At 33.5% G+C, this 12,921-nt stretch overlaps 3 protein-coding genes across 3 annotated transcripts; 1 reads left to right on the top strand and 2 right to left on the bottom strand.

Annotated features, from left to right (window-relative positions):
- Positions 1 to 818: 818 nt before the first annotated feature.
- Positions 819 to 1,556, bottom strand: LOC113714161 (late embryogenesis abundant protein At1g64065-like). Its single transcript, XM_027237957.1, has one exon. The coding sequence runs from the start codon at positions 1,554 to 1,556 to the stop codon at positions 819 to 821; it is 738 nt and encodes a 245-aa protein (XP_027093758.1).
- Positions 1,557 to 4,357: 2,801 nt separating this feature from the next.
- On the bottom strand, positions 4,358 to 5,276 carry LOC113714160 (late embryogenesis abundant protein At1g64065-like). The gene is made up of 2 exons (XM_027237956.2): positions 4,719 to 5,276; positions 4,358 to 4,504 (listed from the first exon to the last, which is right to left on the bottom strand). Exons 1-2 carry the CDS (start codon positions 5,274 to 5,276, stop codon positions 4,358 to 4,360), a joined length of 705 nt encoding a protein of 234 aa, XP_027093757.2.
- A 3,907-nt stretch (positions 5,277 to 9,183) lies between these two features.
- LOC113713603 (protein HAPLESS 2) lies at positions 9,184 to 11,454 on the top strand. Its single transcript, XM_027237359.2, has 4 exons — positions 9,184 to 9,351; positions 9,443 to 9,621; positions 9,744 to 9,825; positions 10,822 to 11,454. Exons 2-4 carry the CDS (start codon positions 9,524 to 9,526, stop codon positions 10,927 to 10,929), a joined length of 288 nt encoding a protein of 95 aa, XP_027093160.1. The 5' UTR covers positions 9,184 to 9,351; positions 9,443 to 9,523; the 3' UTR covers positions 10,930 to 11,454.
- Positions 11,455 to 12,921: the final 1,467 nt, after the last annotated feature.

Genomic DNA, 12,921 nt, shown 5'->3' with positions numbered 1-12,921 from the left:
AGTACAATAAGCTGCTGTTGCTAATGATTTATTAGGTATTAATTTTTGATTGTTTATAGTGAAAAAGGCAAGAAATGAACAATATGGAGATACCTGAGTAATGGATAATGAAGACTTCCTTACTTCCATTAATTTTTTTCCTTCCTTACAATATGAACAATTAGACTCAAATAGTGTTTTCAAAATTGAAATTTAGGTTACAAAATCCGAATTCAATACATGTTAATGGGTGTGAAGTGTAATTAATCCTTCAACATACTAGTTGGACTAGATGACTTTTCTCCTGTAACAATTCAACTGCATTTTTATACCCAACATGCCTGTATCAGGCAGCCGTCAGTGAAGGTGAAGGCGCAATCTTTCTAGGTAGGGGCTTATCGCATTCCTCCAGAAGGGAACAGGGAATATTAGATGGCTCCATCATAGGAGACTGAGAGGAAAAATATAACAAAAAAAATGCCAGAAGAAGAAGAAGAAAGACCAATTTTTTCATGCACCTTGTAATTAGCTATGATAGTTAATTGGTAACTTTAGGGGTAAATCTTGCTGATAAAATAAACTTTGAGGTTAAAATGCAAAACCTCCCTAAGTACAGAACTTTTTTGCATCAAAACCAAACAGGGCAAACATTTGACAATAAATGTAACATGAATTTGGTGACTATCATAATACAAATGTAGCGGCCTTAGTTACCTACCAAAGGTAATATTAAACCTGAAAAATGTAAAATTAATCAAGAACCTCAAAGGAAAAAAAAAAAAGCAATAAATACCCACGTAAAAATAGACTATGGTAAATCATCCATGTACATTACAATATCAATTGCAGTCAATTTCTCGAACAGCTTTGTCAGCCAAACCGATAGTAATGTTGCAATTTAGGTTTGTGGATTTCTTCTTCTTGAACATGAACGTTAGAGTCACCTTTCCGCTCAATTGGGATTGAGCATTCAACTTCAAGACTCCAGAGTTGAGATCATTTCCGAGTTGCGAATTGGTAGGCAAATTGTTTGATAAGAGTACTGTGGCTAGATTTTTTAGCTTCTTGGTTGACAGCCATCCAGCTTTACCATCAGGAACAAAGGCCTCCCCAATTGGCATGCCATCATAGGAGAAATACATCTTGCTCTCTTGGAACTTGTACGTTCCAAAATTCTTGTTTTTCACACCAACCTCGACACTTGCAATAAAATTAAACGAAGGATTCGGAGCTGTACGAACTTCAAAGTGATCGAAAGTTATTGATCTTACCCCAAATTTGGGAGTTTTTATCTTCATGACGGTTAGAGAAAACAGCACTATGACGCCAGTTTGGAACACAACGAAGGCAACAAAATATGCAAGGTATTTCAAACGCTTTTTGCGACGAATCTCATCTGACTCTATTGAATCCGACCCTTCGTCCCTCGTGACGTTGAGACTCGCATTGTAATTGCGATGAATCTCGTCCTGCTTTCTGAAAGCGGACTCTTCATCACGCTTCACATTAAAATCTGTGCTGTAATTGTAACTTTGAGACAATGGATAAACTTGTGGATCATTTCTCCTCTCAGCCATTTGAAGTACTGTATAACGAGAGGTTTTCGACTAAAAATTCTTGTGCTTGAATTTGTCTTAAGATGAAAGTTTTGTGGAGATCTAAGCTTAATACCCTGGTATATATAGGGCATACACAAATAATCTGCTTACAATAATTGGTACTTAGATATATTAGTTTGATGGGGTCGGAAAGTTGAAAGCATAATCGTCGTCAGATCAACTTTCTTGTAAGTGACTCAGTCTTTTTGCGTCAGTTTTAGTTAAATAACAAAATCTAAGATTACTACTAAATTATCAAGTAAATATGCGATTTTGTCTAGTTTCTTAATTCTAATAATTGACAAATATCCCTGAAACTACTCAATCTCAGATCGCAACGGATCTCCTGTCCCACACCCTGTGCCACTCTCTGTCCCACTTTTTATTATATTGTTATTTTTTCTTCATAAATATCATGTTTTAATTCTTTTTTGCTTCCTTAAAATCCAATAACTATTAATTGAGTAATACACAAAATTTAACAAACTCAAAAAATCAAAATGCATAAAAAATTAGATTTTTTATGAATTTTCTGCTATATTTTTTAATTTTTTATTATATATTACTTTTTTGAAGCTGTTGTATTTATTTTTTACTTAATTAATAGTTATTGGATCTTAAGGAAACAAAAAAAATAATAAAACATGATGTTTATGTAAGAAAAATAGCAATATAATAAAAAGTGGGATAGAGAGTGGCACAGGGTGTGGGACAGAAGATCCGTTGCGATCTCCGATACACATTTAGAACTATATTTGCCTGAATTAAGCTTTTAAAAAAAAGTTATATTTTCTCATTCATATATTATTCGATTATTGCTAGTGTACAAAGTCGTAAATTTGAAATCATGACCACTTAACTGCAAATATTTTTCACAAAAAAAAAAAAAAAAAAACTCAACTATGTTCATATGAAGCCTAGTATTGCGGTTAGTCGGGCCGAAGACCCGGATACCCCCTATGTCGAAAAAAAAAAAAAAAAAAAAAGACTAGTATTGCTTTCTCTAAAAATTGACTATTCGCTTAAATTTGACCATTGCCCCGATTTGCAGCCGTACAACGGCTAATAAGTCAGCTTTCCTTCGGTTTTTGTTTAATTGATAGAATGGGTCAGTTCTTTCCAGTATTTATTTATTTATTTCAGTGAAAATAGTTGGCGCAAGCGTCATATGCATTACCTGTTGCAATCATTGACTGAACGAAAGCATAACTATGTGACTTAGGCTTAGTAATGAGAGCCTTAATACTAGTTAACATCACATATAGTTTTTCTAATAAATTTGGGAATTTATTGAAAATCCAGATGTGTTTTCTTGGTCGTAGTGTATATAAGAAAGATAATATAATTCAGAAAAATAGAAAATTACTTAAGAAGAACACAACAAGTACAGTAAGGAAATAGGATTTTTATCTGAATACCGTCTGTTAACCAATTTTTCGGAAATTCTGTTTCCGATAATTGAACACCATTATAGGTACATTTAATATGCATTTCTCTATTCCATCCCTCTAGATCCTCAGACCATTCCGGAAATTGGAATAATATCATACGTACAATATTTTTGCCTATTATTAATACAGGTAAACGAATATATTTTCTAAAAAAAGATTGACTTATTAACATGGAACCTCTTATTACTTGTGCAAAAGGAATGGTATCAATTAGAAGGCAATTAAAATTGCTTTGTGGTAGATTAATTCTTGATGTCAAGAAATATTATGGTAAAATTCATCAATTTTAGTTTGATTTCTGATTCAGAAAAGAAAAAAAAGGTTAGTTGGCAAAGCCAAGATTACAATATGGGAGCTAGTTGAGAATTAAACATTTGGAAAGGCATAGTGCAGTAAGTTAACACACTTTGAAGGGACAAAGTATACATATATTGGCACATACGATAACGTTTTTTTTTTCCTAATGTAAGACCTCTACATTGATGTTTCACTAATACCTTTAATCAAAAAGCTAAAATGGCAATAAATTGTGGAATTATAACAAGTACGAATTATTTAGGTCAAGGATATTATTAAAAAAACCTAAATCACCAAATTAACCTATCACTTTTAATATAACATAAAGTATAATGTCATAGAATATAATATAACATTATATATATATATATATATATATATATAGATATACATATATTCTTTGCTTTTCCACCAAGTGTAGGGGTCAATGCCTTAGCGGTTGTCCCATGTCCCTCCACCTCTAGCTCCATTGGCTAGGGCAAATTGATGAAAGCATAATTTCAAAATATTTTCTTCAATTTCTCCCTTTTTGGACTCAAAAAAAAATTTCTCCCTTTCCTTTTTTATTTTTCAAAAAGAAAGAAATTCTGTTTGTCAACTGGCATGTCTAATGTCAAAAAGATTCATCAATTCGCTGACCATTTCGGATTTACAGATTTGGATTTCACAAAGAATTTCATATGAATGATTTGCAGATGAATAGATCTAAAGTTTTGCTTAATTGAATTATCTTGTTTAGCAAATAAAGTCAAAATTCAAAATAATTTAAAATGCTTTGTCGTTTTCGTTTTCGTAGAAACGCAAAATGGTTGAGGCATATACACAAAAGCCTCGTTTATAATAGGAATATTATCGGTAACATAAGGGTTTTTCTTTTTGTTATAATACTTGATTTTAGATTTTGATTTGAATAATTGATTTCTTTGGTGTAATTCTTGTTTCCTTTTGCATCTAAAGTTTGGGTTTTAAAAATTACGAAAGTTAAAATCTATAACCTACTCAAGAATAATTTTAATTTATTTTTTTTCATAATCACCTTTCATAATCAACTTTAGCAAACTCTACATCAAGCAAGGCAGGCCCAAAAACATGTACATCAAGAACCAGCCCAAAAGTCACAGACAAAACAATTTTGGTAACAAAGCCCCCCAAAAGCTTCGGAAAAGAAACTACAAAATCCTGAAATCAAAGGCAGCTAAAAATAGTGAACAATCTTTAAGAGGAAAAGCTTGAATACAATTTCAAGATAAAGTTAGAGTACGGTGGATCATCCATATAGGTTCTAATCTCAATTGCAATTAATATCTCGAACTGCTCTGTGAGCCAAATCAATAGTAATGATGCAGTCCATGTTTGTGGATTTCTTCTTCTTGAACATAAACGTCAAAGTCACCTTTCCACTCAATTTGGATTGAGCATTCAATTTCAAAACTCCAGTGCTGAGATCGTTTCCTAGTTGTGAATTGCTAGCCAAATTGTTTGACGAGAGGTCCACCACAACATTGAGCTTCTTAGTCGACAGCCATCCTGCTTTGCTATTAGGAACCAAGGTCTCCCCAATTGGTGTGCCATTGTAGGAAAAATATATTGTGCTGTTTTGGAACTTATAAGTTCCAAAATTGTTGTTTCTCACGCCAAGCTCAGCATTCATCCTGTAATTAAACGAAGGATTTGTAGTCGTACCAGCATCAAAAGTCTCGAAAGGCGATGATCGGACCCGAAATTTAGGGGTTCTTATTTTCATTATCGTCAGAGAAAACAACACAATGATGCCAGTTTGAAACACAACAAAGGCGGCAAAATATGCAAGGTACTTGAGACGCTTCTTGCGACGAATCTCGTCCGAGTCACTGGAAGCGGACTCTTGGTCACGCTTAACATTAAAAGCTGTGTTATAAGTATAACTTTGAGGCAAGGGATGGACTTGTTGATCATTCCTTCTCTCAGCCATTTCTATATTATATAGCAGGAAAGAATGGAGCAGAATTTGCAGTGTTTAATTTTGTTTGAGATGAAGGTATTGTCGAGATCTAAGCTTAATCCACCGGTGTGTATATATAGAACATAGGATACATTATCTAACACTGATAAGTATTAGTTGGAATTGGTCATGTAGGATGCACTGCCGTGCAAGTGAGAATTTCAAAGTTGCTCAGTCTTTTTTGCTACATATATTAAATTAAATAAGTTGAACTTATATACACTATCAAAGTTGGATGTATAATGCATAGGATTAATCTTATATACACTATCAGTGTGTACACTATCACCATTAGATATATGATACATGAGCAAAATTTGAATTTGAAATGCAAATGTCATCCATTCAACCGTGATATTGTATACACTGGTAATATATATAAAATTTACTCTAATGTATATGTAAAATTTTGATTTTAAATTTATATTTATATTATTTGTCGTACATCCAACAGTAGAAGTGTAGTATAACCTCTTTTTTTATACATACACTTTTTTATTTTTCCAGGTGTATCTTTTGGTCATTTTTAATTATAAATCTACATCTAAAACTACAAGTTTTTAGATTGGCGTGTGAGTTTATCAAGCTTCTTAGTTTTATATTTTTTCCTCCTAAAATTTCTTTTTTCTCAAATAGATATTAAATGAATGTACGCTTTCTCAACAATATATCTCGATTGAGCTTTTGACCTTTTTTTTTTTTTACTAATACATTTTTTTTATATAGAAAATATCATTTCGTTCAATAAATCTGCATTAATGGCAAAAAATACATCAAACAAACATGACACAAATACATATAGAACTGAAATTAATAGATATAACAGATCTAATAAATCAATACAAATAAAGATAACATTGATACTCTTGTATGTCTTTCATCCAAATGAATCATTGTAATCCAATACATTTGTGCTTGTCTTCTAACGGTCATGTGTAATTAAAACTAATTCAAGTCCAAAGAGAAATTTAGATTTGACAATAATGGAGAAATTGAAGATTTGAGAAACTTAGATTCTAGATTTTCAAAATATCAAATTCCACGAAAAAAAAGATAAAAACTCTTACAAGGAAAAACCCCATGAGAGAATAAAACCCTCACTAAAATAATACAGGAGAAAAGAAACTCTCACTAAGAGGTCCTAAAAAAGAAGAATCTTTCATTAGGAAATCCTAGGAGATAATTTATTCAAACAAAAGAAAATAAAAATTAAAGAGATTGACTACAAACATGTTGTTAGGATACAAATTTACAAACTAGTAAAATTTGAGCTAATGACCAATAACGTCCATAATCATTGTTGTCTCAATTATTTCCTTGCACTTTCAAAATTGATTCATTCGCTTGATTAATTTGACTGTTGCCCCGATTTTCTGCTATGCAACGACTAACGAGCCACTCTTCTTTAGTATTTAGTAATTAGTTTACTTTCAATAAAAGATCCTTGGTACAGGTGTATACGCAGATCCATTGAAGACGGTGGTTACATAAAAATCTCATCAACCCAGCAAGGTATTGGTTCAGTAGATTAGTGGTTTAACCACGGGTCAACTAATTAAATCAAATAATATATTTATGTTATTATGAAAAGAAAAAAAGAAAGAAAAAAAAAAGCAGTTGAATTGAAAACAGATAGTTTAGTTTAAATCTAATAGGACTCTTCAGAGCCGTTGCAACTGCAAAGTCTTTAACAGTAGGGAGTATCTATTTATCCAAATCTGGAATTTTAATTTAAAAAGAAAAAGAAAGTTTACAAGAGAAAACAAACAAATATCGAATCAAAAAGCTTAACAGATTTAAACGGAAGGGGGAAAAGCAAAAGACGTAAATGTAAGTATCGTGACTACTAATGTTAGGCGGCTATTGGGCTTGATTTTTTGGCTGAATCAGGTACTCTTTTTCTTCATTTTTTTTTTTTGTCTCTCTTCTCTTTCCTCCCCATTCATGGTGGATCTTTGTATATATGATATATATATATATATCTGTAGTTATTTGTTTTAGTATTTTACCTTTTGTAGTTTTGGGAGTGTATTTGCAAGTGTTGCGAATGTGAGGATTAACTTTTCATGGTGAAGTAATTTGTTAAATTTAAGAGAAAACAATGTTGATGAAAGAAACATAATTGAATTAAGACTTTGGATGCTTTTGTTGTGAGTGATCAATTAGGGCTGTAATGATATATTTCACTCCAAAATGGGTTTTGTAGTTCGCATCACCGAAATCTTGGGAACTAAGTTGAAATTCGAAATATTCGAAAACAAAATAACTAAAAAAAAAATGAAGTTCAAACAAAAGTAGTAGGCATGTCAATGGGTAGGGTCTGGGTTGGATCCCTTTAATCCAGATCCAGATCCATTTAACAGGATTGAAATTCTGTTTAGGCTCAAGCATTTCTCATACAAAAAGTAAAGAAAAAGTGAAACAAGGATGGAAAAATAAAGAAAACTAAAACATCTCTTTTATTGAGAAGTAGAAGAATTCAATTCGAGTATTGGCATGGTCATAAGAGGAAGAAATATCTAAAAAGAAATCCAAGAGTTGCATAATCAGTTGTTATGCTGATTTCTTAATAAAGAAATGTTGAAGGTGTTAGGAGGCCATGCACTATGAATCACTGACGATCATAAGCAGCACAACTTAAATTTCATGTGGAAAGTGGCTATTATACCTATGGGTTGAGTATTTCATTTGGAAAGAGGTTTTATATATCTATGGATAGAGTAGTTAGGTTTTAGGAATTCTTTTTTTTTTTTTCAACAACGATACATTTGTATAAGCTATTTTATTCTAAGGAGACTGTGGTAGAAAACTAGTGGATATACTAGGGGTGGCAATTCGGGTCCAAATCAGGTTGGCGGGTCGGGTCTGACCCGACCCGTCAGAAAATATGTTGACCTGAACCTGACCCGCCAACCCGTGACGGGTCAGGTATACTGACCCGAACCCGAAAATTTCAGGTTGACGGGTCGACCCGAAATGACCCGAAACTTAATTTTAATTTATTAATTTATCACTGTAATTTCTAATAAAATTAATTTCTCACAAAACTAATTACATAATCAAGTAATAAAAATTTAAATAAATAATTCCAAATCAAATCTAAAATAAATTAAACACCGTAAAAGTTTTTTATCCCAAACAAAATATAAAATAAATTAAAACAGTATAAAAGTAAAAAATAGTATAATATATTATTTGTCCAAATATAATAATTTCAACTTCACACAAATTAAATAAATTCATTTAGGATTAAGTAATTAATGCCTTTGAAAAAAAGAATAACTTAGTTTAGTTAGATAAAATTATTTTTAATTCGTAAACGGGTCATATCGGGTCATATCAGGTCACCATGGGTTGACCCGAAATCGACCTGTTTTCTTTTCGGGTTCAACCCGATTCTGACCCGAATTCCCGAAACCTCAACCCAAACCCATTAATTTCGTGTTAGGTTCGTGTCGTGTTTTCAGGTCGTGTCGAAAATTGCCACTCCTAGGAACTCCCAACTAAACCAAGGGAGTACTCTGGCACAATTTTTAAATTTTTTTCGCTACATGTGAGATTTGAACTCTTAACTACAGCCCAAGGAGGGATTTAAGCCCCTCCCTGATGGCCACTGAACCATTAGCCGAGTAGTTAGGTTTTAGGAATTCCAGAAGAATACAAATTGAAAGTTCTATCTATGCATAGAGAGGATGGTTTTTATTGGACACAGATTTCTCTTCTCCTTCTCAATTTCAAGGTACAAACATGGGGTTGTTTTCAAACTGCCAAGATAACGTGGCAAACTTTAGACCGTTCGGTCTACAGGTGGGCTCGTTGACCGAGCGTACACAAGTTTTTGACGTCTAGGACTAACGGACACGACTCTGGTTAAATCCTCAGCGGCTTCCTTTTATTTTCGCGACACAGAATCAAGAGAAAAACCAAAACAGCAGTTACCTTCCAAAGACTGAAGAGAAAACCAGAATAAATCTTTTATTTCCCCCATTGGAGCCCTCTTCAAATTCGGTTTCTTATGTCTTACCAAAATCCGTAAAACCACCACGTGAGGGTTCAATGATCCTCTCTCCTTTCTGGGTTCCTTTTTTTTTTTTAGTTTTTGTTTAAAATTGTTGATGATTACGATTGTATTGCAGGTTCCGAAGATAAGAGAGAGTATGAAAATGAACTTGACGATGCTGTTCGTCACTTAAGTTTTTTGGCTTCAATTTGTATCGATGGGGAATGTAGTTGGCTCAGTCCTCGGTGGAGTTTCTGAAGTTTTAGGGAAACTTTTAGGCCATCCACTTGATTTCCTATCTGGCAAATCTTGCAGGTAAAATTGAACGAGACCATATGATATTTCAGTTCATTTTATCATTTAATGTAGTGTTCAAATTTTGAAGATATTAAGTTATGATCTAACAAATATCTTTTTTGTTGTTAAATTCTGTGCAGTTCCAAATGTGGACCAACATGGGATCTCACGTGTTATATAGAAAACTTCTGCATTGCTCAATTGCTGAAGTTGGGTTTGGTGGTAGTTCTCTTGTACTTTGGAAAGTATTCATGCATTCTTGTACCATATACATAGTTGTATTGTTTTTTTCTATTTTTAGAGCTTTCTTGGATGTATTGCTGTTGGAGAATTGGAAGGAAATTTTTTACAGAATAAACAAAAGAATTGAAATTTGGACAGAATAGTGTCTTTCAATTTCTTCCTTTGTTGATGATATAGTCGATTATGTCTAAATTTCTTTTGTTGAATACGAAACATGTACACTGATATTTTTGTTTCTTAATGTGAGTTTGTAGATGAGGGTTTGTGCTTTTACATAAACATGACATGCATCGCAAAATCAAGGTAGTGATTGGAATACTATGCCTTTCAATGCATAAGAAGAAACATCTGGTGTGAAAATGAAAAATCTTGGATTCATTATACTGTTTAAGTAATGAGTGTGGCTTCTATGACTTATCCTTTATTACTTTCTTACTTCCTACCAAACGAAGAGGCATCGTGTTCACTAGGTAGACAGCATTTGGAGAAAGGATGACTAGAACAGACCAGTCTGTATCATATAATTTGATGCATGAATTTTGAAGGAATGCAAACTCTCTTTTTCTACCAACTCTTGCCAACCAGCTACCCCCTAGGCAGTGATGTTGTTTTAACCAAGCAGCCAACCTCCAACCACCATGTAAGATTTCTTGGATTCTGTACCCAAGCTATTCGGATTCAATGTACATTTCTTTCACGTTGTGAGGATCCTATAATAATCCTTTTGAACTCATCTCTAAGGGAGATATAGATTAATTGAAGAAAACTCTTGGGATTCTCTATCAATTAGTTGCTAGCTTTTCAGTAGTAGTTGTTAGATTAATTGAAGAAAACTTTTGGGATTCTCTATCAATTAGTTGTTAGCTTTGCCCCATATTTACCATTACAACTCAATTAATTTGTTAAGCCCTTGAAAGGATGCCTTTTTCTTCTTAAACTGAATAGCACTTGTATAATTCTTTCGTTAATGTGCAGTTCTCGTATTCTTCTACTTGTCATACAAGTTGGGTATTTGCCAATGCATCTGTCATATCATCTGCAGAAGCATATGGGCATGCTGTGCTACCTGGTTCTCTGTGCTAGAATTTTGTTGCACTTTCTTATGTTCCAAGCTTGACAAGCACAACAGGAGAAGGAGAAGGCGAAGAAGAGATATTGAAGCACCAGCAACTACGAGTGAGGATGATCTTAATGATGATGAAGATGATCATGGAGGGCGTTTTACAAATCAAGCAACAAAGCACATCTCAAAAAGAAGAAGATTGCTATCTGGTCAGAAAAGACATTATAGAGAAGAACATATGAGGAGGGCGTTGAGGCCTAATAGTCATCGAGTACATGTGGGAGTTAGTGAGGAATCATTTCGTTCAAAAAGGAGGAACTCCAGTAAGTATCATGATCATGTTAATCCTGTTGATCACATTAGAGTAACTAGAACCTCAAAGTTTGCTCAAAAAAGGGGTAGCTTCAAGGGTTCAATGCGCCATTAGAGAAGGTAAATAGTAGTAAAACATATGCAAATGTAAATGAAACTTAACTTACTCTGCTACAATGCTGTAACTGTGCTTTGGATCTCATTTACAGATTTTTGTATGCTTTTCTTGCTAACTTTTCGGAATGCACAATTTATCTGAAAGAATGAAGTCCACCCCTATTCTTTGCAACAAAACGACATTGCACTCTCTGAAGTCTGAACTGAAACTGACAAAGTTTCAGATGTGTAATGGCTTTCTGGTCTATCGCAAATCCAATACTTGACACTTTGGAGAACCTTTCTAAGTTGTATATATATTTAGGGTTGGTCCTTTTGTCCCATATGCAGGGTATAGATGAAATAGGTTATAAGGCAGCTTTCGATCCATCGGTAGAATGTGTTACCTCAAGATTAGCTGGTCTGTGACAGCAGGATTGCTATTCAAGTTGCATTAGTTAGTAGAAGCAGTGTATCTGGTTAATTCAAGTATAGTTGAGTATGTTAGCAGAATATTGATGTTTGTATTAGGATTTCCACTATGCTCTTTGGGATGTTCTAGAATTTTACAGAATTAATATACTTTTGTGTGCTACGCATAGAATTTGACTTCTTTTTGCCAAAATAAATCCTAGAGTATGTTAGAACTTTTCTGATCTTTCTTCTCAGTTCTCACTCCATCAACCTAATTGCATACTTTGGCTCCACTCCTGTCAGAGAAGTCTTTCTTGTCCAATCTCCTCTTTCTCTCCCTCTTAAATTGAATATATCATCCAATACAGTCCAAACACAGCACTTTCTGAGATTGCTACACACCTATGAAAAATTTTAGAAAGAGCCAAGAGAACTGTGTGTTTTTATGTGTAAAAATGTCCTACTAGTGACATAGTAACCTGAAAGTTGCTGTTTAATTTAAATCGTTATCAGTTATCACTAGGGATTTAGTATGAATATGGACAAAAAACTGTCTGGTTTAGCCAGTAGAAGTTGTTAGTCCTGATTAAAAGAGACTTTCTGTTTATTGGATGAACCATTATTGAGGCTTGTAATGTTAAAAAGGAAAAAGAGAAATCTGGTATTTTAGTTAAGAATATCTGTCAGTTTGGAGTGGTTGAATGACTTTTTTTTTTCCTGTAAGAGCATTTTCCATTTTGTTATGCTGGAATAGCTTTAGGAAGGCACCATATGCTGTTGCATTTATGCAAAAGTGCAAAAATCTAATGTGTTAGCTGCCCAATTACTTTAGGAGATCATTAGTTGTTTGATATGGCAGATTTCTTTCAAGTGGGAGAAATGGATTAAGATTTTTAAGTGACCTTGCATTATTTGGGGTTCACAGTTCAGCCTGGCACAGCTCAATAGAAACCACAATGTCAAGTTTCCTAGGTTGTTTTTCATTGTTGAGAATTGTTCTCATCTCAGCTTTGAGTGCCATGGTAGAAGAGTTATTTTTAGAGTTGATCTTCCAAAAGGGAGTTGGTAAAAGTGACTAATCACTAGTTTCCAATTTGGCGTTGCAATAGGTATCTAGAATCCAGTTCTCATTCTCCAACGATCTCAAGGGTAGGGAGTAAGTTTTGAAAGTTATTCAGTGCATCTCCCTT

The sequence above is a fragment of the Coffea arabica genome, chromosome 10c, assembly GCF_036785885.1.
Source record: "Coffea arabica cultivar ET-39 chromosome 10c, Coffea Arabica ET-39 HiFi, whole genome shotgun sequence".
Taxonomy (NCBI): Eukaryota; Viridiplantae; Streptophyta; class Magnoliopsida; order Gentianales; family Rubiaceae; genus Coffea; species Coffea arabica.
The sequence above is the reverse complement of the archived record's forward strand: the minus strand, read 5'-3'. Positions and strand labels throughout refer to the sequence as shown.

Bases quoted from the DNA above. Each gene is read 5' to 3' on its own strand.
- LOC113714160 (XM_027237956.2), bottom strand. From the start codon at position 5,276: ATGGCTGAGAGAAGGAATGATCAACAAGTCCATCCCTTGCCTCAAAGT. The intron at 4,505-4,718 runs GTGACTTTGACG...CTTTGATTTCAG, and splicing joins AATCCAAATTGAGTGGAAAG to GATTTTGTAGTTTCTTTTCC.
- LOC113713603 (XM_027237359.2), top strand. From the start codon at position 9,524: ATGGGGAATGTAGTTGGCTCAGTCCTCGGTGGAGTTTCTGAAGTTTTA. The intron at 9,622-9,743 runs GTAAAATTGAAC...AATTCTGTGCAG, and splicing joins CTATCTGGCAAATCTTGCAG to TTCCAAATGTGGACCAACAT. The intron at 9,826-10,821 runs GTAGTTCTCTTG...GTTAATGTGCAG, and splicing joins TGCTGAAGTTGGGTTTGGTG to TTCTCGTATTCTTCTACTTG.
- LOC113714161 (XM_027237957.1), bottom strand. From the start codon at position 1,556: ATGGCTGAGAGGAGAAATGATCCACAAGTTTATCCATTGTCTCAAAGT.